A 26,021-nucleotide genomic window follows, 5' to 3' on the forward strand; every position below is an offset into this window, starting at 1 on the left:
TTGATGTTATTGAAATGGCTAGTTTATATTATTTTGTAAAAGTAAAAAGTTGAGGTTTGAAGTTGATACTATTGCACCAAAGGAAGTTGGAAGTCAATGCCTTTTCCCCTCCTTTTTTTCTCCCTTACCTCACTTCTCTACTCCCTTTTCCCTTCCCCATCTTTTCCGCTAGTTACTTTGTATTTTGATTGTATCGTATATTATAAACTAATGAAACTTTGTATTAGAGAATAGATTTTCTTATAAATTGGATCATAACATCTCTTGGCAATTGTCTTCTGGCCGCATATACTGAATTTATTCTGTAAGTTTTGTCTATTTCTTTAGCGAAGTCTACTTTCTCATCATTAAACCATTTAGTCATTTCTGTTTCAGTTACATCACTGTCTTCCGGGTGAGGTTCAAGGTTTTGGTAATGGTTTTTAAGGCCCTACATGGCATGGGTCCGGAGTACCTCGGGGACCACCTGCTGCCGGCGTCAACTTCCCTCCGCCCTGTGCGTTCCCACAGAGAGGGCCTCCTCAGGGTGCCTCCGGTCAGAGAATGTCGGCTGGTGGCCCCCAGGGGGAGGGCCTTCTCTGTGGGCGCTCCGGCTTTATGGAATCAGCTGCCGGTCGAGCTCCGGACGGCACCTGACCTTCGCTCCTTCCGACGCGGTCTGAAGACCCATCTATTTGTACAAGCTGGCCTGGCCTGATGGGGATATGTTGGGGTTTTAATGGGGATTTTTAATGGGGATTTTTATATTGTATATTGTTACCGACTGTTTTAACCGGGCTATTATTTAATTCTTTTTTAATTTTTGTATCTCGTATTTTTTATGTATGCCCTGTTCACCGCCCTGAGTCCTTCGGGAAAAGGGCGGTATACAAATACAATAAAACTTAAACTTAAACTTAAGCTGTGCATTTGCTCAGGAATTCCTCTGAGGCGCAGAAAAAGTTCTTTCTGTTTGAAATCCAATAACAGTAAATTTTGGTTAAGAAGGTCTAACTTTGTGTCTGTCTCATCCGTTCTAATTGTATATTTTAACATCATCTTTAGTTTGTTTTAACTCTGATACTAATAATTCAATTTTTTATCGAATTTTCCGTTCACCTCTTTTATTGTGTCATGTAGCATAGCAAACCTTTTCTCAAATACTTCCATAAGGAGTTTGGTGCTAGGCTCCTCTGAGTCACATTTTAATTCCATCTGTTCCTTAGGCATTTTTGCAAATATCCTCTCTTACAGTTGGGGTAAAAGTTTATTTTATTTTATTTTTATTTTAACTTTTTAACCCTTTTTAACCTTGCACTTTAACCTACTTTTAACCCATTTTAACCTATTTTTAAACCTGTTTTAACCCTTGTTTGACTTTTTATAAAAGTCAAAGACTTTTTATAAAAGTATATATACTGGAGAGGCTACCATTGTTTTACCTACATTTTAACAACTCTACAAGCCAGGATTATCAAGAATGGGGAAAAGGAGAAACAGACAGCGTGCACACTCAGCAGCCCAGAGTTCTTCCAAGCCACTGAAGCAGCAGAAAATGGAAGATTACACTGAAAGTAGACAGTCTGCTCCAGTAAGTAATTCATCTGCAGTCTCCTCACCAGATAGATCTAATTTGTGTGATTCATTGGAATGGGATTTACAAACCAAACTTGAAAGAAAACAGCATATAGAACTTCCTTCCTCTCTCACAGAAAATATCTCCCCTCCTTGGAACTTAGCCTGCTCAACAGCCGCTTTCCTTACTCAGGATGGGAACGTAGCAAATTCAAAAAGGGAAAATGCAACAGACTTCCTTTCCAGAAAATGTTTGCTTACATCTCAAACTGTAAATTCAATCTATGAATTTTTATGAACAGTTATAAATAAGGTTGACTGCTTGGAAAAGTCTTTTGCAAAGTTTATTAAGAGTCACCCAAATATTGCAGAAGGATCCAGGAGGACACCTACTGATAGACATGGGCTGGCTAATTCAGAAATTAAAAGTAGACCAGGCCCTTCCCCCCCCCCCCCCGCAAAAAAAAGAGAGAGAGGAAAGAATATCTACAAAGAAAACAAGACTCAATCAGATAGTCCAAGAGGTGACCAACATAACTTCCATTTGCAGACTAACCAGGTTACTTTGCAAATTTATGACAATAGAACGAATAGAGTGATAGAAAAGCTGTTAGGCTGTCTCTGAGCTAGCTGCTCTGCTGCGAATACACTCTAATAGATTTACTACATGCAGAATGGTTGCCAGCCAGAAGCCAATGAATGCAAATTTTGCTATCTTTCAAGTAGCCCACAATTCCCTCTATGCATTTTAAGATGAAGCCCTTCCTGAGTAGTTTTTCAATCTTTCCAATACGTGTCTTCTGCTCAGAGAAAGGGTGCCGACTCCTGGATCAGCCTCTCCAAAAGGGAACTATTTCAGACTTCCCGTTTGACGTCGCGGCGTAATGGACACAGGAAGACGGGGCTCCGTCTTCCACGTCTGATTTCGCCTCTCTGGGGACCCTAAAAAGGGTCAAAAGTTTCCCTGGATAGGTGATGAAGGGGACCCTCATTGATCTTGGAGGGGCGGAAGCCCTTCCATTTGATCCAAGGAAGCCCTCCAAACCGGCAGGGGAAAGACTGGTCACATTCATGTAGCCAGTCAGAAGCTGCTGACAACCGAAGGAAATAAGCACTAATGAGCAACTTTTGAGCAACGTAGATGAAACTGGGTGAGACTCTATCCTCTCTTTATAACTTTAAGACTTTTTCCTGGAAAAAACCGCCCAAAGCAAAGAATCCTCCCTGATGAGAGAGGGAAAGGGAATTTCCACCCGATTCCCTTAGGGAAAAAAAGTGGCGAAATAACTGCTTGGGGGGAAAATGGAGAAAATTATAAGATTAATTTGGAATCAATATAGATATATAGCCTTGAAATTTGGGGACTAAAAGTGCTTTTGAGACTTTTTTAGAAAAGAGACTTGAAAAGCTTGCAATATAAATTTGAAGCTGGAAGAAGCTGTTAACGACATCTAGTGGTGAACCACGGCACTACAATTTATTATGCTTAAAGGAAATTTGGCCTGAAGCCCAGACTCAGATAAGACTTTGGGTGTCCTTGGAAACTTTCACTTTTGAAGACTGCAGCTGGAGAAGGGAGAAAAAAACACCTCTTGGGCTGCTTATCTGCATGGCAGAGACAATAAACTATTTTGAAATTGGCCTGCTTGGATTATGAATATAAATACTAACTGACTTTTAGAGCTCTGTTGTGGAACTATTTCCATGTAGAAGAAACAGGCATGAATGATTGAGATGATTGAACACTTTGGATTATAAACTTTTGATTGATGAATAATTTTTAATTGTTTCCTTTCACACTGGACAGAAAGGATATGTTTTTCATTGCACAGAAAAACCTGGACTTTACTTATATTTGTTTAGGGGAGGCCTAAGGATGGACTGACAAGTTGTCTGGATAATTTGGAGTTCAAATGACAATTGACTGAAACTTTTTAAATCTCAAAATAGATTGGACTATAAAGACCACATACAAAAACAAAATGGATGTTCCACACTTAGTCTTAAATAGTAAAAAAACATCTCTAACATTTGTCTCCAAAACCCCCAGCTTCACATACCAACAAGGAAATGTTGATGAATCTCAGAAAGAAATTTTTTCTATGTTGAAATCAATACAAGAGACAATTTTCTTAGCTCATGATGAAACTAAAAATAATGCAAAGGAGATAAAAGAACAACTTTCTAATCTAAAGTTACAAATTCAGAAAATGACTACAAAGAAGGAACCAGTAACCCAGAAAATAGAAGGAAAATTAGAGGAAGCAGTTCCAAAGGGAAACTTTTGGTTACCCAAATATAATTTACTATGAGAAAACTATAAGCGATAGAGATGGGATATTATATTATTAAATAGATGTTTGAATATGGTTAAGAAAATAGATAAGTTAAAAATAAAAGTATTATGACTAGAATGATAGGATTTTTAACTAGAATATTATATTTTGTTATGAGATGGGAAATATGAAAATTCTAAAAGGGTTTGAATAAGGGAAGCTTTTGGTTACCCAAATATAATATATTATGAGAAAATTATAAGCGATAGAGATATTTTAAACATTGATGGGAAATGTAAAAAAAATTTAAAAGCGGGGAAAACAGGATACTGATTGAACAAATGGATTTTAAGTGCAAATGCAATTGAGATATGTTTTGGCTAGAAAAGATTATAAACTGACATTATCGATACTTTGTATAATACCAGAAAAATGCGACAGATGTCTATATTTAATTGTATATGTATTAACAGTAACAAGAATTGTATCAACATGCCTCCCACTGGATTTCAACAAACATCAATTTGCCTACAGGGGGAACAGGTCAACAGACGATGCCATAGCTACTGCTTTACACTCTGTAGCAAGTTATCTTGAGAAACCTGGAAGCTATGTCAGGATGCTTTTTGTTAATTATAGCTTGGCTTTCAACACCATTTTGCCGAGCATTCTCATTGAAAAGCTGACTGACTTGAAATTTCCCCCCTCCATCTGCGATTGGATTCAAGACTTTCTCAGGGACCAGTTACAAACAGTGAGGGTCGGGTCTGCTTTATCCACCCTCCTGAAGCTTTGCCACAGGGCTGTGTGCTTAGCCCCTACCTGTACTCATTGTACACATATGACTGTGTATCATTCAACCCATCTACTGCGATAATTAAGTTCACAGATGATACTACCGTAGTGGGTCTTATTACAGGTGGGGATGAGACAGCATACAGGGGGGAGGTACAAAAACTATCCATATAGTGTTGGAACAACAACTTGCACCTGAACATCGGCAAGATGAAAGAGATGGTGCTAGACTTCCGGAGGAAAAAGAAGGAACCTGCCCCACTTTACATCGGGGAGGACTGTGTGGAGAGAGTTTTCTCCTTTAAATTTCTGGGAGTCTACCTCTGTGAAGATCTTACCTGGAGAGTTAATACAACCCAGGTGGCCAGAAAGGCCCAACAGAGGCTTCACTTTCTCAGGGTCTTGCAGAAGAACAGGGTAGAACAACGGCTAATGACCCTTTTTTACCGGTCTACTATAGAGAGCATCCTCTCGTACTGTATTGTGGTTTGGTATGCTGGTCTGACAGCCGTGGATAGGAAAGCATTACAGAGGGTGGTGAGCACAGCACAAGACATTGTGGGCTGTCCCCTGACACCACTGGATGACATCGCCAGGGCTCGCTGCCTTGGAAGAGTGAGGAAAATTCTCAGGGATGACTCACACCCTTACTCTCCTACCATCGGGTAGGAGATACAGGAGTATAGCCAGCTGTACCAACAGGCTGAAGAACAGCTTTTATCCATGGGCTGTTAGGCTGTTGAACGGGAAATAGTTTTATAAACTTTATGCATGATTGACTTGCGAGGCCGGTGTGTTGTGCAATTAGCTCACATGGTGTAATAAGATGGAGGGTTTGTGTCACTGTGAGTTGGGGGTGGGGGCACGAAGGGAGGCTCAGCCAATCTCAATGTATACATGGTTGTACTTTGACAATAAAAGGTTCATTCATTCGATTTGCCCAGTGTGGAAAAATGCATACCACCGGAAGAAGAGAGGATCGAGGAAGCACTGGATGGTGTAGTATTGGAACTAGACTGAGAAAGTTAATATGTATCACTGAATTACCAATGGACCCAGACAACACATTGTTTATTAAGTACTCATGATTGTAAAAATAGAAAATTAATAAATTGTTTACAAAAAAAGGGAACTATTACTTTAAATCCAAGCTGCAACAGACCTCATACTGATAAGCTTGAAGCTGAATTGACCTTGAGAAAGCAGAGGAGTGATCTACAAACTGCGTTATCCACAGCTACAGAATCTGCTGAGGATGTGCCAGAACAAATACCGATTGACTTATTCGATTCATTGCCAGAACCTGAGCAAGCTAACATTATTCAGAGACTGGATGATCCAAAAGAGGCACTGACAACAACTCAATTCACAACAAAGCCTCTATTTAAATAAAGCTTCCTGGATGAAGAAATTGGAATAGAAAAGAACTTCCCGATAGACAATATTTAGGTCATGTCAGGATTTTTAGTTGACTAGCCTATCATGCTTGCTTTTATCTGGGACTTCTAGAAGATTATACACCAGTGAAATTGAATATTATCTCCTTTTCCACATCATAATGACAGGAGCAAATTAGACCTGAACCAGAACGCTTCTGATAGGTGATATTTTCTGAATCTTCTTGAGGTTCTCCTCATTGTCTCACAGATTTATCCTGCTTAGAAGCCCATGGACCTTTAAATTACTAAACATCCTTATTCCCCAGTTGAAGCAAGAGAATTTCAAAAATTCTAGGGTTGAAAAAACAGAGTTTGCAGGGAATCAGAGGCAACATCCTTTATGTATGAGCTGTTAGGAAGCAACAATGAAAAAGGTTGGCATTTTCCTGGCCATATATGTAAGCTTTTAGAATGCATTTGTTTGGCCACTTTATGAACACCAAATACTAGACCAGTTTAACCAGTCACAACCTGATTTAACAGGTTGCTTCTTATGGATTCTCTTTCCTTGCCATTAATTTGCATTTCTCTTCTTCTTTGTCAGTTATGACTGTATGTGCATAACTCTACAAAAAAGCAACCTTGGCATAATGCCATATGTGCATTAATTGATAAATTGCATGCCTTAGCCATTAAGGTATGTCATATCCAGCCTTGTTAACAGGAGGACACCATGAATTAAGCTACTAAACTGTTAACTGTACTTTTGGATCCTGCTTGGTTAAGTTACTTTTGTACTGGTCTTGAACCGTAATAAAATTTATCTATCTCTCTTACAGTTGCTGACAGCAGAAAAGCAGGCAAGAATACACTGTTCTCTTTTCAAGGTCAGATAAGGAGTTCCAAAAGCAAACCTAAGCAGCTACCAGGAGAAATAGTGTTGATATACAAACTCACAGAGTAGAGGGGAAAAAAGGTTTCTAAGCTTTTAACATAGAAAGCCAGAGTGCAGAAGAAATAGAATAAAGATACTGTATAAAGTCTTTTCAAGTTGATAATATATACAGTCTTTTTGGTAGAAGTTCAATATAGTTAAATCAGTAACTGATTTTCTCAGTAATCTAAAATAAAACTTGTTGCCATTTGTCTTTCCCATTCTTATTTTTAAAAGGGTTTTATTTCCAAGACATTGGATTCTGTCAGTGCTCAGTTTGCTGCTTCAGCCTTGGTTACATCAGAACAGCTCATGGGACTCAAAATGAAGGACGATGTGGTGCTTGGAATTGGGGTGAATGGCATTCTTCAAGCCTCAGGTAAGAAGTGCTAATGATTATAGTACTAAAAGGTGCAATTGTGTGTGTGGGAGGGTGTATATGAGAGAGAGTTAAGACAATAAGCTGCTATTGTCATTTGTGGTAAGATTTTTTTTTATTTCACAGGATTATATAAGGGCTTACACTTCAGTAGTACTATGCCTACAGCACTTGTACATACAAGCTCATCAACAGCAGGTTCAGCCTTGTTACAGCCTTCAAATATAACACAGACTTCAAGTTCCCCCAGTGCACTGAGTCACCATGTAACTGCTGCCAATTCTGTAACAACTCAGGTTCTGTTTGGGAACAACATTAAATTAACTGTACCCTCATCTGTTGCCACTGCAAACTCTATTAATATGCTCAATGCACGGCACATGCCTAGGACTCGGCACATGCCTAGTGCTGTTCCATCATCTGCCTTAAAGCTGGCTACAGCAAACTGTCAGGTGCCAACCTCATCCTCTGTGGACACAGTACCAAGGTAAGTGCTTTTCTTGTTTTTTATCACCTTGAATTCTTACTATAAAAGAAAACTTTTGGGTGTTTAGTCTCAGTAGAAAATTCTTTCAAACTGCCTCTAATTTCTGCATTAAGAATGTCTTAATGAAAATGGAAGTGCTATAGTTTGAAATATTAAATAAATTTATGGTAAGTTTATATCAAACGTGGGACACAGTACTTTTGAAAAGCTTGATTTTCCAAAGAAAAGGGGCCTTTTTGGTGCTGCTGAAAACACCTACCAAAGTTTAATTAACAGCTTCTAATTTTCCTTATTTTCATTTAGTAAAACTTGAACCAGCTAATCATTCTGTCATGGTTCTGACAGATGAAACTCTTCAAAGAACTTCAAGGCATTGTTTACCTTAAAGAATCTTTATTTGAGTAGCATAGCATCGGCACTAACATAGTCAAGGCCAAAAACTGAGTTCCCCTCCCCTGAGCACATAGTATCAAAGCACAATTCCCTCCCCCAATTAACAGTCATAAATCACATTCCCTAATTAGTTTGAAATGCAGGCTTCCCCTCCAGCTCGTCAATTCTTATCATCTCTTATTTCAATAACCTTGGTTCTCACATTAGGTTCAGTACTGTTATGTCTAGCTAAACTCTCATGCACATTCCTCCCCCCAGCATCCTCTAACTCTAATTCTAATTCTAAGAGTAAAACATAAGAAGAAAATGGTTGCATCTCCATCTGTTGTCAAAGCAAAAACATCCGATGTTAGCAGCGTTGACACATTCATTGTAAAGGATTAGAGAATTCTCACTTTTTATGTTTTCAATCTGATTTTTTCCCCCAGTTTACTATTTTTGTTGTAGATTTGGGTACCCCAAGCATATTACTACCTCCAACCTGGGAATGTGTATACAGGAATACTTGCAATGTGTTCAAGCCCTGAAAATATTGCATGTGCTCAGAGTCTCTCCTCTCCCCTATCTTTTTTTTAATTTTCAACATTAATATATTAAAACCAGTGTGGTGTAGTCATTAAATTGTTGGACTGGCTGCACAGAGACCCAGGTTTAATCCATTCTTAGCCATGGAAGTTAGTCTCTCTCTTAGATCACAGGGTGGTTGTTTTGTAGACAAATGAGAAGAGGGAGTGCTGTGGATACCACCTTGAGCTCATGAAAAAAGGCAGGATATAAATATGACAAATAATTAAATACTGGGATAGGACATTACCTGGAAATTCCAGGGCTATAGATTGGGAACTCAAACAAAAAAATCCCAGAAGATGACTCCACGGATTTGTTCCAAGAAATCATCAGGATTCAGACTTCACTCAAAGAATGCTACATCTGTCTTTTCATCAATTTCATTGATATTTTCATTATTGCCCCATTTGGAGATCGGAGGGGATGGTGTTGGATTAATTTACTTGTACCCAAACTTGGCTACATTAAAGCTGTGGGTAGTTTTCTTTCCTTTGAGAACTTTAGGAATACAATTCTTCTAATGAACTAACTGACCAAAAAACAAATTTATTTTCTCTGTTAAAATACGTATTTCAGATTGGCAATATCTCATTTTGAATTGTAGATGGTGCATTTTTCCATAACATTTTCATAAGTATGAGGCCCGGGATATTTGCAGGACCATCTGCTGCCAGGAACGACCTCCCATCGCCCGGTGTGCTCACACAGGGAGGGCCTCCTCAGGGTGCCGTCGGCTAGACAATGTCAGCCGGCGACCCCCAGGGGGAGGGCCTTCTCTGTGGGAGCGCTGGCCCTGTGGAATCAACTTCCCCTTGAGCTCCGGATGGCCCCGGATCTCTGGTCCTTTCGTCGCGGCCTTAAAACATTTCTCTTCCATCAGGCTGACCTGGACTGACGATAGGGATTTTTAAATAGAATATTTTTAATATTTTATCATTTTATCATTGGGGCTTGTTAGTTTAATCTTTTTTAACATTTGTATTATTGTGTTTTATTGTTGTTAGCCGCCCTGAGTCCTTCGGGAGATAGGGCGGCATATAAGTCCCATCCATCCATCCATCAATCAATCAATCAATCAATCAATCAATAATAAATAAATAATAAATAAATAAATAAATAATAAATAAATAAATAAATAATAAATAAAGTAAGTACCGTATATACTTGAGTATAAGCCGACTCGAGTATAAGCCGAGACCCCTAATTTTACCCCCCAAAACTGGAAAAAGTTCTTGACTCAAGTATAAGCCGAGGCTGGGATCCGCCGTTCTGCAAGCCTCCACTGCCCCATTCTCTCAATGGGAGGCTTGCTTCGGCTGCTTTTCTTTTGGCAGAGCCATCCATACTGGAGGTGGATGGGGGCAGGGCTGGTGCACGTTTTGCCTCTCTCGCCCGGTGGAGAAAAGGGGGCAGCGGGAGCCTCTGGGTGCCCAAGCCACGTCGGAGGGTCTCCAACCTGTGTGTGTGTGTGGCGGGGGGGGGGGGGAAATCAAATTGGATCTTTTTATTGATGTATCGTACTTTTATTCGGTATTAGGTTTTTATGGATCAATTATGAACACCCGGGGTCCCTCTGCGACTTACGGGCGGAATATCTAACTTCAGAGCCGTCCTCTCTGGCTGCGGTGGCCTGGGGGAGGGCAGCGCGGGGCTCTAGGAGGTACTCAAGATAGTTGGGGGGGATCCAACCTGCCGCGGGGGGTGGGAGTGGGACTTTAGTCACGGACGGCGAGAGGAACCTTCGGAAGGGGAAGCGGGAACGAAGAGAAGATGATGGTGGAGCAATCGGGGAGCCGGTAACTCAAGTTCCCCGAGTGGCTTTCAGCACTGGAGAAAATGCAAAATCGCTCGAGACCAAACTCGAAGGAATCAGCTGCCGGTGGGAGCGAGGCGATCCGTGCGGTCCCGTGACAGCCAGTCGGGCAAGCAACGCGAAGAGCGGCAGGGCTTTATTTTTGCACCGTGGAGCTCCCCCTCCCCCTCCTCCCAAACTCCCCCTCTCTCCCCCTTCCCCCCACTTCCCAGAGCTGAATACAGGGTATTAACCGGCGGCGGAGGCTTGCAGAACGGCGGATCGAGCCTCTGTCAGCGGCGGAGGCTGGATCTGCGCTCCGCAAGCCTCTGCCGCCGGCGGAGGCTGGATCCGCGCTCCGCAAGCCTCTGCCGCCGGCGGAGGCTGGATCCGCGCTCCGCAAGCCTCTGCCGCCGGCGGAGGCTGGATCCGCGCTCCGCAAGCCTCTGCCGCCGGCTGGATCCGCGCTCCGCAAGCCTCTGCCGCCGGCGGAGGCTGGATCCGCGCTCCGCAAGCCTCTGCCGCCGGCGGAGGCTGGATCCGCGCTCCGCAAGCCTCTGCCGCCGGCGGAGGCTGGATCCGCGCTCCGCAAGCCTCTGCCGCCGGCTGGATCCGCGCTCTGCAAGCCTCTGCCGCCGGCTGGATCCACGCTCCGCAAGCCTCTGCCGCCGGCGGAGGCTGGATCCGCGCTCCGCAAGCCTCTGCCGCCGGCTGGATCCGCGCTCCGCAAGCCTCTGCCGCCGGCGGAGGCTGGATCCGCGCTCCGCAAGCCTCTGCCGCCGGCGGAGGCTGGATCCGCGCTCCGCAAGCCTCTGCCGCCGGCTGGATCCGCGCTCCGCAAGCCTCTGCCGCCGGCTGGATCCGCGCTCCGCAAGCCTCTGCCGCCGGCGGAGGCTGGATCCGCGCTCCGCAAGCCTCTGCCGCCGGCTGGATCCGCGCTCCGCAAGCCTCTGCCGCCGGCGGAGGCTGGATCCGCACTCCGCAAGCCTCTGCCGCCGGCTGGATCCGCGCTCCGCAAGCCTCTGCCGCCGGCGGAGGCTGGATCCGCGCTCCGCAAGCCTCTGCCGCCGGCTGGATCCGCGCTCCGCAAGCCTCTGCCGCCGGCGGAGGCTGGATCTGTGCTCCGCAAGCCTCTGCCGCCGGCAGAGGCTGGATCCGCGCTCCGCAAGCCTCTGCCTCCTGTTCTCCAAAAAGGCCTGTTGGAAAACTGCACAGAGCAGAAGCGGCAGCCAGGAGCCCACTATCTCTCCTCTGCCGCTCGCTCTCGCCGCTCCAGCCCTGGCAAGCCAAAGAGACGAAAGGCCCCGAGCGATAGGAAGGGGATCTCTGCCCTAGAGCGGGAGGGAGGAGGGAAAGGGGGGGAGGAAAGGCCCGATCGCTTTGTGTTGAGCTGGTTCAGCTCAGCCGGACTAGGTGGGGCTGCGGCTCCCAGCTGAGGCCGCTGCCGCCATCCAAGTCCGGCTGGCAAGAACTTTTTTTCTCCCCGCCCTGCAGCGACGAGTAAAGCGCGACTTACTTCCTCCTCCGTGCCCACGTCGCCTTCTCGCCCAACAATCCCAAGTAAGGGGCGGCCTCGGAAAGGGGCTCTAACTTTCCCCTACCGCTCGAACTTATATTGGAGAGGAAGGCAAAATCGGGAGAGGGAAGAAGAGCGAGGACTGGAGCAGCGCTTGCCCGGCTTCTCTCCCCTGCAGGGAGCGGCGGGGTCGGTTCCGCCTCCGCCATGTTCTCTCTCGAGAGCCTTGTCCCACCCGCAAAGCGCCAGCGCCGCCGCCGCCGCCCCCTTCCTAGCCAGCCCTCAGCCACTTCACAAGCACCCGTTGCCGGCCCAGTTCTATCAGACCCGCGCGGCGCCGCACGTACTCCGTTTACACGGCCCCCGTACTTCCCCCACACGTCCCTTCTCCCGCCTCCTTCCCATAACGGCCTCTACCTACCGGACGGTGCCTCAGCTCCCCGCGTCCGCCGCCGCCGCCCCCTTCCTAGCCAGCCCTCAGCCGCTTCACAAGCACCCGTTGCCGGCCCAGTTCTATCAGACCCGCGCGGTGCCGCACGTACTCCGTTTACACGGCCCCCGTACTTCCCCCACACGTCCCTTCTCCCGCCTCCTTCCCATAACGGCCTCTACCTACCGGACGGCCCCTCAGCTCCCCGCGTCCGCCGCCGCCCCCTTCCTAGCCAGCCCTCAGCCGCTTCACAAGCACCCGTTGCCGGCCCAGTTCTATCAGACCCGCGTGGCGCCGCACGTACTCCGTTTACACGGCCCCCGTACTTCCCCCACACGTCCCTTCTCCCGCCTCCTTCCCATAACGGCCTCTACCTACCGGACGGCGCCTCAGCTCCCCGCGTCCGCCGCCGCCCCCTTCCTAGCCAGCCCTCAGCCGCTTCACAAGCACCCGTTGCCGGCCCAGTTCTATCAGACCCGCGCGGTGCCGCACGTACTCCGTTTACACGGCCCCCGTACTTCCCCCACACGTCCCTTCTCCCGCCTCCTTCCCATAACGGCCTCTACCTACCGGACGGCGCCTCAGCTCCCCGCGTCCGCCGCCGCCGCCCCCTTCCTAGCCAGCCCTCAGCCGCTTCACAAGCACCCGTTGCTGGCCCAGTTCTATCAGACCCGCGCGGTGCCGCACGTACTCCGTTTACACGGCCCCCGTACTTCCCCCACACGTCCCTTCTCCCGCCTCCTTCCCATAACGGCCTCTACCTACCGGACGGCGCCTCAGCTCCCCGCGTCCGCCGCCGCCCCCTTCCTAGCCAGCCCTCAGCCGCTTCACAAGCACCCGTTGCCGGCCCAGTTCTATCAGACCCGCGCGGCGCCGCACGTACTTCGTTTACACGGCCCCCGTACTTCCCCCACACGTCCCTTCTCCCGCCTCCTTCCAATAACGGCCTCTACCTACCGGACGGCGCCTCAGCTCCCCGCGTCCGCCGCCGCCGCCACCCTGACCAAACCCTCTCTGCCTGCGCGCGCCCTCCCTCCCTCCTCTCTGTCTCTAGCTGGGCGAGGCTTCCAGCCGTCGCCGTGACGCTGCACGCCCAGCTTCTCTCTGATTTCCCTGGCCCAGTCCAGTGATGCTTGAGAGGAAAAAAAAAGCGAGCAGGCGGGCGAGGGGGGGAGGGAAAGGCGAGAATGACCGCTTTGTGTTACCTGCCGTGAAACCAGTCCTTGCAGGCGTCGCACTCTATCATGAAGCGGGTTACATCGTAGGGCAGTGTTGTGACTCAGGGCCAGCCTGTGGGTCCGACAGCCGGCTCCGATGTATCGGATGACTCAGATGTGGGGGAGGAGGGAAACGAACCGGCTGATGATGATTTGGAGGCTTTGCAGAGTCCTCAGCCGGGGACCTCTTCTCAGCTGCGTGAGCCCGAGAGTGCGGAGGAAGATGACCCACAGCTGGCCCTGGTCAAGGACGCCCGACGCAGGAGGCAGTCGAGCAGGAACAAACAAAGAAAGGCTGTGAGACTCCTCGGGAGGAGGCACAGGGAGACCACGCCCTGAGCTCTCTATAAAAGGTGTGTTTGGGGAGGGGCTGGTTGCTGAAAGCAACTTTTCCGCTTGAGAAGACAAGCTCTTGTGTTTTTGTTAACTGCGTAATTAAATCTTGGCAGATGCCTTTTAGCCTTGGAAGCTCTCCAGTCTCTTCTTCTTAAATAGGGGTTTGCCTTTACAAGGCCAGAAGAGGGCTGGTTCAGAACAGGCAGCCAGGCAGCGAAAAGAAGCAGGCAGGCAGGGCGCGGAGGTCCGGAGACCTGCCGACGTTTGGGGAGGTTTGGGGAGGTGCGCGCGCACCTCCCCAAACCTCCCCAAACTTCGGCAGGTCTCCGGACGGCGGCGGCTTGGGAGAGGTGCGCGCGATCCCGGAAGCACCGAAGCCTCGGCCGCGCGCAAGTCCTCGGTAAGTTCTGTTTTTTTGTTCACTGGAGTATAAGCCGAAGTGGATTTTTCAGCCCAAAAAGTGGGCTGAAAAATTTGGCTTATACTCAAGTATATACGGTAAGTAAGTAAGTAAGAAAGACAACACAGACTTGAAAATGTAAAGAAATATTTTATTACACTATACTGAACTTCCAAAGATGGAAAATAAGTACTTTTACCATTTTTAAGAGAGGCTTTTTTCTATTTAAATACTTTAAAAATGCATTTGTGTTCTCTCCACTTTTATTTTACAGGGAAAACCATGAAACAGAAAAGTCAGCGCTGAACAATATAGTAGACAATACAGTAGCAATGGAGGTGATGTAGTTTCTGTAGTAACGAAACTCCAACTTTGGGGAACTTGTTTAGGTGCTATGCATCAGTAGCAATTTGAATGCAAGGGATGAATACAGCATATTTCCGTGGCAGCTGTGGGAACTTGACAGCAGTGCATCTCTCTCATGCTTTGGTTTTTTATATTCTTACTGTTAATAGGAAAGAACATCTGTAAATTAATATAACAGCAATTATCTGTACAATACTGCATATTTTTAATTCCCTTGTATAAATGTTAACACAACTGTTCATTTGTGATGCTTTGCACTTGGGAGAGAATTGCAACAAAGTTAGAGTAAGAAGTGAGATTGTATAGAGATGAAGTCTCATGACATGTGCATGGTGAGGAATCTGCTGTTTTATCTATTTATTGTGCTGTGTTTACAGTTTTTGTACACTGTAGCTTCATTTATTCCTGTGTGGTAGTAAATGTGTTAGATAGCTGTGGACTCCTTGGTATTTTGTAAATGGTATTAACAAAACTTGCATCCCCCTCTGGGTCCTTGAGTTTTTCCTGTATCATGTGAAAAATGGTGACATACATACAGATTTTTTAAAGGCATCAGTTTAAAAATGGGAAATGTACTACTCAATATGATCTCCCTGTTCTAAAATCACAAGACATGCAACAAGCTAAAATGAAGTCTCATGGATTCTAGCTCACTGACTAGCTCACAAATGTATGCAGTTTCTGGTACTTAAAGCACTAAAGTTACGTTGCTGCTCTTTATATTGCCCCCTCTGTTGTCCCATTCTCTTACACACCAAAATGGTGGTGTCAAATCAAGTATGTAAATGGGAGTCCTTACAACAGGAGTTTTATGTTGTGTTGCCATTTTGATCACAAATTATATTTTTATTGTGTAATTGTTATTAAAGACTTAATTCTTCACTTGTTCCTTTTAAAAAAGGCTAAAAGGGAAAAGAATGTAATAATTCCTGTATGTGTCTCATCATTCCAGTTTCTGAAAACAGCCAGCTTTCCTCCCCCCACCTCACTTTCCTTTTGAGATTCTCCAAAATGCTGCAAGGCCAGAACCACAACTGTCAGGTGCCTTCCTTTGGAAATGTTTTCCCTCTCTTCTGTGAAGAGAATGGTACTTAGGACTCTGCTACTAGTGCTTTGTCAGTACCGGTCTGAATGCCCATTCTGATGGTGTACATTATCCTTAAGGTTTTTAATCCCACCTGGAAATTGTGATAGAACTCTCACAAAATAAACCCAGAGAAGTGTGTGGCATGTGTTATACTGATTTCATTTTATGAATTTATTTATTCTGAGAGAATGTGACCCAAAACAGCTAAGCATGCTTGTTTTTCCAATTAAAATATTTTTAAATTAATTAAATAAATGAATAAATGGGGCTCACTGATCTGTGGCTTCCATCAACTAGAGACTGTTGAGAATTGTTGAACAAAAGAAAATGGGACAAAGGACTGGTATGGTTGGGGTTGTAAGTCTTCACTTAGAGTGAAGCAGCATTGGGTGAATCATGCCTGATACAAGAAGCCAAACCAGGAACAGATATGTGCCTTTGCAAACAGTTCCAGAATCTTTCAAGGACCATATTTACAAAAACAGATTAAAATAAAGTTACAAATCATTCCAAATAGAAGATAGACTAGACATTGGATGGACTGTGGTTACCATAAAAAATAAGGTTTCATTGAACAGTTATTGAGATCACAGCCCAAAATAATGTAAATCTCTGAGAATGAATTAGATTGTCTAAGGCAAAATACATTATTTCCTAGTGATTTGCTGAATATCTTTGGTACTTTGTGCAATTAAAATTCCAAGTTTCCAAAAACTGGAAATAACATGGTGAAAAAAGTAAGGTTCTACATTTAGGCAAGAAAAACCAAATGTACAAGTATAGTATAGGTGGTAGCTTGCTCAATAGTAGTAACTGTGAGAGGGATCTCAGAGTCCTAGTGGACAATCACTTAAATATGAGCCAGCCATGTGCTGCAGCTGCCAAAAAAGTCAACACAGTGCTAGGCTGCATTAACAAAGGAATAGAATCAAGATCACATGAAGTATTAATACCACTTTACAATGCCTTGGTAAGGCCACACTTGGAATACGGCGTCCAGTTTTGGTCACCACGGTGTAAAAAAGATGTTAAGACTCTAGAAAAAGTACAGAGAAGAGCAACAAAGATAATCAGGACTGGTGGCTAAAACATATAAGGAACGGTTGCTGGAATTGGGGATGTCTAGTTTAATGAAGAGAAGGATGAGGGGGGACATGATAGCAGCGTTCCAGTATCTCAGGGGCTGCCCGAAAGAAGAGGGAGTCAAGCTATTCTCCAAAGCACCTGAAGGCAGGACAAGAAGCAATGGATGGAAACTAACCAAGGACAGAAACAACCTAGAACTAAGGAGAAACCTCCTGACAGAACAATTAACCAGTGGAACAACCTGCCTCCAGAAGCTGTGAATGCTCCAACGCTGGATGTTTTTAAGAAGAGACTGGACAGCCATTTGTCTGAAATGGTATAGGGTTTCCTGCCTGAGCAGGGGGTTGGACTAGATGACCTCCAAGGTCCCTTCCAACTTTATTATTATTAATTATTATTATTACTGATCATTGCACAGTCAGCCAGATGTTCAGACTGAATTTGGCATTTTTGTCTACCTATCAAGTCCTTACCAAGGACCTGGGATAGGCAGATGTGGATGTTTGATGGTGTTACAGATCTCGTCGCAGGATGGAAGCAGTTCCTAGTAAGGCCGCCTTTTGCAATTGACTAATGGCGAATTTGTCAATGCCAATGGTGTTCAAGTGGTGCTCCAGTTGTTTTGGGTTTGCACCCAAGGCACCTATTACTATTGGTACTACCCTTGCTTTCCTTTGCCACAGTCTTTCTATTTCTATTTGTAGGTCTTTGTATTTTGTTATCTTCTCCAGTTCTTTCTCGTCTATTCTGCTGTCTCCAGGCACTGCCACGTCCTTGCACGACGGTCCTTGTTGCGGACTGCCGAGTGGCGTGGACCATCCTGCCGGAACTCAGAGGTGCTGTCACTGGGAGCAATGCCGGTGTCTTGTTATGATGTCGCCACCCGTCCTTTGCAGCCCCGCCCCTGCAGCTCGGAGCCACATGCCGCAAGGATTCCCCTCCCCACAGCCACCGTGGGGATTCCCCTCCCTGACCCAGAGCTGTGTTCCTCTTACTGCCCCGTTGCTTCCAAATGCAGTGAGTGAGCAAGCAAGTGGCGTTTGGAAGCATTTGGAAGTGATGGGGCAGTAAGTGAGTGTGTGAATGAGTGTGCACGTTCAGCAAGTATGATGTATTTGTACTGGCATTTCTAGGCCTCTTTCCAACCACATCCAGAAAAATTTGTAACAAATATTGGAATTCTCAATGCCATGTTTGGTATTTCCCAGCAATCTGTTACTGGAAGGAAAAAGCAATCCCTGCTGCGTTACTAATCCCAGAGAAGCATTTGCATATATGCAGGTATCCTTAGGGTGCCATAGTTATGGATGAGAAATATTGGTTGCAAAGTTGGCATTTCTGGATGTAATACAGATATTTTGGACTTATTTTTGTTTCTTTGCATGTTTGATATTTTTAAGAAGGCATATGCTACTGACTACACATATGCACATATGTAACATCTTTTGCTAGGATACATGACCACTGCTTGTCCAGAATGTAAAAAGTGAAAGATTGTGACTAAACAAAATAATAATAATAAGAATAATAATAAGAATAAGAATAAGAAGAAGAAGAAGAAGAAGAAGAAGAAGAAGAAGAAGAAGAAGAAGAAGAAGAAGAAGAAGAAGAAGAAGAAGTAGTTGGAAGGGACCTTGGAGGTCATCTAGTCCAACCCCCTGCTCAGGCAGGAAACCCTATACCATTTCAGGCAAATGGCTGTCCAGTCTCTTCTTAAAAACCTCCAGTGTTGGAGCATTCACCACCTCTGGAGGCAGGTTGTTCCACTGGTTAATTGTTCTAACTGTCAGGAAGTTTCTCCTTAGTTCTAGGTTGCTTCTCTCTTTGACTAGTTTCCATCCATTGCTTCTTGTCCTGCTTTCAGGTGCTTTGGAGAATAGCTTGACTCCCTCTTCTTTGTGGCAGCCCCTAAGATATTGAAACACTGCTATCATGTCACCCCTCACCCTTCTCTTCATTAAACTACACATACCCAATTCCAGCAACCGTTCCCGATATGTTTTAGCCTCCAGTCCCCCAATTATCTTTGTTGCTCTTCTCTGTACCCTTTCTAGAGTCTCGACATCTTTTTACATTGTGGTGACCAAAACTGGATGCAGTATTCCAGGTGTGGCCTTACCAAAGCATTGTAAAGTGGTATTAGTACTTCACTTGATCTTGATTCTATCCCTCTGTTAATGCAGCCTAGCACTGTGTTGGCTTTTTTGGCAGCTGCAGCACACTGCTGGCTCATATTGAAGTGATTGTCTACTAGGACTCCGAGATCCCTCTCACAGTTACTACTATTGAGCAAGGTACCACCTATACTATACCTGTGCATTTGATTTTTCCTGCCTAAATGTAGAACCTTACTTTTTTCACCATTGAATTTCATTTTGTTAGATAGCGCCCAGTGTTCGAGTCTGTCCAGATCCTCCTGTATTTTAAGCCTATCTTCTGGAGTATTGGCTATTCCTGCCAGCTTGGTGTCATCTGCAAATTTGATGAGTTCCCCATCTATCCCCTCATCCAAATCTTTAATGAAGATATTGAAGAGCACTGGGCCCAGAACAGAGCCCCGGGGCACCCCACTACACACTTCCTTCCATGTAGATGCAGTTCCATTGAGGACCACACGCTGAGTACGGCCTGTCAGCCAGCTACGAATCCATCTGGTGGTGATGCTATCTAACCCACATTTTTCTATCTTATCAAGTAGTAGGTTGTGATCTACTTTATCAAATGCCTTACTGAAGTCCAAGTAAATTATACCTACAGCATTCCTCTGGTCCACTAATTTTGTCACTTGGTCAAAGAATGTAATAAGATTTGTCTGGCATGATCTCTTTTTGACAAACCCATGTTGACTTTTAGTGATGACTTTGTTTGCATCAAGGTGTTCGCTGATTTGTTGTTTGATTATCTTTTCCAGAATCTTCCCAGGTATTGAGGTCAGGCTGATACGTCTGTAGTTTCCAGGATCTATTTTTTCCCTTTTTTGAAGATGGGAACTACATCAGCTCTCTTCCAGTCCTCTGGTAGTTCCCCAGTGCTCCAGGATCTTTGAAAAATATAGTTCAGTGGTTCTGAGATCACGTCTGCCAGTTCCTTGAGAACTTTGGCGTGTAATCCATCTGGTCCTGGTGAGTTGAACTCGTCTAGGCTGGACAGGTGTTCACTTACCATTTTAATGTACAGATAATACCACCAGAAATTATTTTAGCCTTTTTAATAAATGTTGTTATTCATGTTAAGCTCACCATGGAAAACATCATATATTGTTATGTATATAGTAGGTTAATTATTTAAAGACTGAAGTGCAACATAACTAGATTCTAAATAATCTATTTTTCAAAACACACAACAGTCCAAACAGTAAAAGTAAAGTCCAAATTAAGAATATTTCATTCTTAAGAATTGTTTAATTTAAAGTGGTTTAGTTGTAATAGATGGTTATAGATTCAAAATAGTTTTCAAGAGTATTTGCAAAAGATACTGGACTTCCGGTGGCGACGCGGCGCCGAAGACAGCCGTCTCCGGGCTGTCCGCTCCGCAGCTGTGTTTATTCACCGAAAACAGCGCCGATCAGCTGTTTCGGTGGATTTGAAGCCCCCTCCTTGGGAGAAGAGGAGGGGGTGAGGCCCCAGGTAGGGGTTGAGCTCTCCGGGGCCGCCTGAGCTGGAAGTTTGGGCGGCTGAAGGATTGAGCCCCCCCGAAGCCTGGGTAGCTCCGAGCTGCGCAGCGTCTCTGCTCCGTGATTTTTGGAGCAGAGCCAGGCGCTAGCAACCACCCCTGCCAGAAGGAAAGACTTTCGAGTAATAAGGTGCAGGCAGAGCGGTACAAGAGGCCAAGGTGAAGTGGACTTTTATCTCTACTCCCTAGCTCAGTGGATTTTATAGTTTTAAAGTGAAAGTACACAACAAGTGAAAGTGGGAAAGATGGCGGCTAAATCTTCCTCTAAAGTTCTTCGGAGTGCGGGAACTTCTCCGGTGCAACAGACTTCGTTGCAAGCTCTGCTTCCTCCTGCACCTCCTCTGGCATTGACGCTTAAGGACTTACAAGATGCCTTCGCAAAGCAGTCCCAGGTAATGTCAGATATGATGGATGATAAGATGGCAAAGCTGGAGGAGAAATTGGAGAAATTGGAGGAGAGGATGGAAGAGAAGTTTAGTGCAATGAGGGTAGACATTTTGTCTACAATTGAAAGCGTGGCTGAATGTGTGCAACATTTGGATGAAAAAGTGGAGGATCTTAGTCAAAAGAACTCTATATTAGAAGTAAAGGTACTAGAGAATGAAAATATAAGGGATAAAATGAACGGAGAATTGAGCCTTGTCCAGTACCACCAGATGCAGTATGCAATTAGAATCAGGGGCTTAAAAGAGAATCCTAAAGAAGACTTAAAGCAGCTGATCTCTGAGGCTTTGGAAGCAGTATTGGGCCAGCCAGCATCTGAAATAGAGGGAAATATGGATAAAATCTTTCGTGTAAATTCTTGGATTGCAAGGCAGAGGAAGTTGCCTAGAGATGTGGTGGTCTATTTTACAAAGAGAGCAACTAGAGATGAAGTCATTCAAGCTGCTTATGATACTAAATTTGTGGTTGCTGAGCAAGAAGTCCTGGTTCTAAAAGAGATTCCTCCAAAGATTTTAAGGAGAAGGAAAGATTTTGCATTCCTTGCACAGGAACTTAAGAAATGTGATATTAAGTTTAGATGGGAGATTCCAGTCGGATTGGTGGTGATGTATGAAGGTAAAAGACATCGTCTGGTTACAGTGACTCAGGCACGTGATTTCTACAGCAATGTTTTAAAAGCAACCCCTCTACCACTCCTGGAAGCTGCAAAGGGATTTGGAGAGGGAAAACATCAAGAGGCGGAAGGTGGACAGACAGAGGAGAATGGTGCTGGAGGGGATCAAATTACAGCTTCATCGACTGCTGTTGGAGAGCAGAGGTTGACGCGTGCCGCTTTAAGACGAGCAAGACAAGTACAAGAGCAAGACCAGCAGAAAGTTATGGAGCTTCCAAAGCGTACTTACAGTGAAGCTGTGGGAGGGGCGCGGCCCAAGGAAATTACAGGGGCCATTGAACATGTGCTCCAAAAGCTTCGGGACGCCAAGCATGGCGACTAAATTTCTAACCTGGAACGTTAATGGATTAAATTCACCACAGAAGAGAAAGAAAGTTTTTCAATATTTAAAACAATTTAAGACTGATGTTATCTGTTTGCAAGAAACGCATATTAGGGTTATGGACCAAAAGTACTTATCGAACTCAAGGTTGGGTACGCAATTTGTTGCTTCTGCGATGAACAAGAAAAATGGAGTGGTTGTCTACGTTAAAAGTACTCTAACAGCGGAACTAATTGAAGTAGATAAGCAAGGAAGATATGTCATGATAGACTTGCTGTTAGAAGGCAAAAAAACGCTTTTAATTGGATTATATGCTCCTAATCAACAACAAGCTGATTTTTTTAGTTTACTTCACACAAAGGTTACCCAATTGGATTATAAATCGTTTATTTTTATGGGGGACTGGAATGGTGTTTTAGACGTACAGATGGACAAGGCTGGTTCTTTTAAGCGCGTTCCGAGCCATGCTAGATTGCCTAAATCTTTTTTTGAAATGAAGGACGATTTGGAACTGCGAGATATTTGGCGTGACACACATCTACATGAAAAGGATTATACTTTTTTCTCTGACAGACATCAATCTTTTTCCAGGATTGATTTTATTTTGCTGACTAATGACTTTTTTTCTAGGATTAAGAAGGTAAAGATCTGTGCAAGAACTATTTCTGACCATAGCCCAGTTTGGTTAGAGATCAATAAGGACAATAGGGATAGGCGCTCGTGGCGCGTAAACGAGAACTTGTTTAGAAATCAGAGAAATGTGGAAGAATGTAAACAGCAGATGAAGGATTTCTTTGAAATTAATATGAATAAGGATACCTCTATGGATATGGTCTGGGATGCTAGCAAGGCCTACATGAGAGGGGTGTTGATATATATGAATAATAAATGCAGACGTACTTTGGAAGTTAGAAGGAAAGAACTGGAGAATGAAATTAGGGAAAAAGAAAAGGCCCTTATTTTGAACCCATTGGATGTGAAGACTAAGGAGGTTATTAATCTATTAAGAGGACAATTTGACAAGTTGATGGCTGATCAAGTGGCAACCAATTTACGGTTTGCTAGGCATAATACTTTTTGCAATGCTAATAAGCCAGGTAGATGGCTAGCTTACAGATTAAGGAAAAAGCAAAGGGCTTCTAATATAGATAAAATTGAATATAAGGGAAAGGTTGTGTTTCAACAGGATCTTATTAAGGAAGCTTTTGTGGATTTTTATTCTAAATTATATGCTAAGGAGAAGATTAATGAAAAAGACATTGATGTATATTTGGAGAATGCTAGCATCCCGGTTCTTACGCAAGCACAAAAGGAGGAGATTAATCAATTGATAACAGAAGAAGAAATTCTTATAGCAATTAAGGAACTGAAGGGGGATAAAGCGCCAGGCACGGATGGTTTGACTGCGGCTTACTACAAAAACTTACAATTGGAGTTGATAATGCCATTAAAGGAACTGTTCCAGACAATTCAGAGAGTGGGAAAGGTGCCTCCGTCTTGGAGAACTGCTTTTATCTCTTTGATTCTGAAGGAAGATCAAGATGCTACTCAAGTAAAAAACTATAGACCGATATCACTTTTAAATACAGATTACAAGATATTTGCCAAGGTGTTAGCTAACAGATTGATGAGGGTTCTGCAACAGGTGATTCATGGGGATCAAACTGGGTTTATTAGTGGTAGGCAAATGAAAAATAATGTGAGGCATATAGTTGATGTGATGGAGTTTTTGGAAAGGAACAACCAGATCCCTGCGGCGCTAATCTTTCTAGATGCTGAAAAAGCTTTTGATCAATTGAATTGGCAATTCTTGATGAAAGTTTTAGATAAAATGAATTTTGGGGATAAATTTTTGCAACCAATCAGGGCATTATATCAAAAACAAACTGCCCGAATAATAGTTAACAATAGTTTGACTGAAATATGTAACATTGAGAAGGGCACAAGACAAGGGTGTCCGTTATCACCTTTATTATTTGTTTTAACATTGGAGATATTATTGGTAAAAATACGGAATTCGGAAAGAATTAAGGGTATACAAATTAGAGATCAGGATTATAGACTGAGAGCGTTCGCAGATGATCTGGTTGTTACAGTGACCCAGCCAGAAAACTCTGTTGTGGACCTGATGGAGATAATAATGCAATATGGGAAGGTTTCTGGATTTAAAGTTAATGCACAAAAAACTAAAATTCTGGCCAAAAACATGACAGTATCGCAAAAGGCCCTTTTAGAAGGATTAACTGGATTTGAGATTGTTAAAAGGGTCAAATATTTGGGGGTGATTTTGTCACCCTCTAATACAAAGTTATATAAAAATAACTATGAAAAGCTAGGGGGGAAAATTCAAAAAGAAATGGAGAGCTGGGAAAAATTGCAATTGTCTTTGTTGGGAAGAATTGCAGCAGTGAAAATGAATGTCCTGCCTAAAATTCTATTTTTATTTCAAATGATACCGGTCCTTAAAAAAGATTCTAATCTGGAAGAATGGCAACGGGGTATCAATAAATTTGTTTGGGCAGGGAAAAGGCCACGAGTTAAACTTAAGATTATGCAGGATACTCGTGAAAGAGGTGGTCTTAAAATGCCTAATCTTAAATTATATTATGAAGCTGCTGCGTTATCAGGAATAAGTGATTGGATTAATTTGACACAAGAGAGATTATTAAATCTTGAGGGCCATGACTTGTTATTTGGCTGGCATGCATATTTGTTGTATGATAAGAAGGTAGATAATGTGTTTAAAGTGCATATTTTAAGACAGGCATTGTTGAGAGTTTGGAAGAAATATAGACATAAGTTAGACTACAAGATGCCGTTGTGGGCAATCCCAAAACACGCAATAGAAAACATAAATGTAGGCTTCAAACATGATGTGACTACGTATAAGGAGATTTTAAGCTTGGAAAGAAATGTCTGGTGTTTAAAACCGTATAACTTCTTGCGAGATGAGAAGATTGTTCAAACTTGGTTTCAATATACTCAGTTACGGGCCAGGTGGAAAGAAGATCAGAAAATTGGTTTTGCAATGACTGACGAAAATTTGATAAAGCAAATTAGAAATCAGGGTCCAGCACATATCAAACGGATATATCTTGCATTGATAGAAATTGACTCAGAAACAGAACTTGTTAAAGATTGTATGATAAAATGGGCCCAGAATATCCAAGAAGTTATTACAATGGACACGTGGGAAAAGATCTGGGTGAGGAACGTAAAATTTACACAAGCTCAAAACTTAAGAGAGAACTTTTATAAAATGTTTTATAGATGGCATTTAGATCCTAAAAAGCTTGCAAGTATGTATCCGAACTATCAGCCCAAATGTTGGAGGTGTGGTGGCGAAGATGCAATATATTTTCACATATGGTGGACCTGCAAAAAGGTTAAGGCTTTTTGGATAAAAATTTGGTGGAATATGCAGAAGATCTTCAAGCAAAGGATAAAGTTTCGTCCGCAATTGTTTTTGTTGGGCATAGTTACAGATGCTACTGTTGTGGACACTAAGTTGATGTTGAACTTAATTACAGCAGCAAGACTCTTAATAGGTCAATATTGGAAAAAGGAGGAACTGCCGACTATAGAAGAATGGACTCTAAAGGTTTCTGACCTGGCGGAAATGGCAAAGATTTCGGCCTACTTGAAAGATCATTCGCAAGAACGTTATATTATGGAGTGGAAAAAATGGATTGATTATATCCAGAACAAATATGGGACTAAAAAGTTTCATTTAGCATTTGAATAAGTCTTCCTTTCTTTTTTCTTTTTTCTTTTTTCTTTTTTTTTATATATGTAATATTAATATTGTTTGTAGTTATCTTATATGAGCTAGAGAGTGATAGATTTAAGAGTTTATTGTTGTTAGCATATGGAGGTTTATGATTGTTCTTTGTTTTTTATACCTTGTACTTAGCTC

General features: G+C 43.7%; 1 protein-coding gene across 14 annotated transcripts in view; it reads left to right on the top strand.

Moving 5' to 3' along the window:
- LOC308676084 (enhancer of polycomb homolog 1-like) overlaps positions 1-15,258 on the top strand; it is a 282,194-nt gene extending 266,936 nt beyond the window's left edge. For 4 of the 14 annotated variants that reach the window (XM_081341796.1, XM_081341805.1, XM_081341806.1 and 1 more), the window contains exons 13-17: positions 1,445-1,570; positions 6,844-6,891; positions 7,176-7,317; positions 7,444-7,804; positions 14,730-15,258. In XM_081341796.1, coding sequence (XP_081197922.1) covers positions 1,445-1,570; positions 6,844-6,891; positions 7,176-7,317; positions 7,444-7,804; positions 14,730-14,802 — 750 coding nt within the window. In that variant the 3' untranslated portion in view covers positions 14,803-15,258. Of the gene's footprint in view, positions 1-1,444; positions 1,571-6,843; positions 6,892-7,175; positions 7,318-7,443; positions 7,805-14,729 lie in introns of those variants that run through there. The other 10 variants (XM_081341804.1, XM_081341801.1, XM_081341800.1 and 7 more) reach the window with 9 other exon arrangements.
- Positions 15,259-26,021: the final 10,763 nt, after the last annotated feature.

The sequence above is a fragment of the Vipera berus genome (assembly GCF_964194415.1).
Source record: "Vipera berus genome assembly, chromosome: W".
NCBI classification, from domain to species: Eukaryota; Metazoa; Chordata; class Lepidosauria; order Squamata; family Viperidae; genus Vipera; species Vipera berus.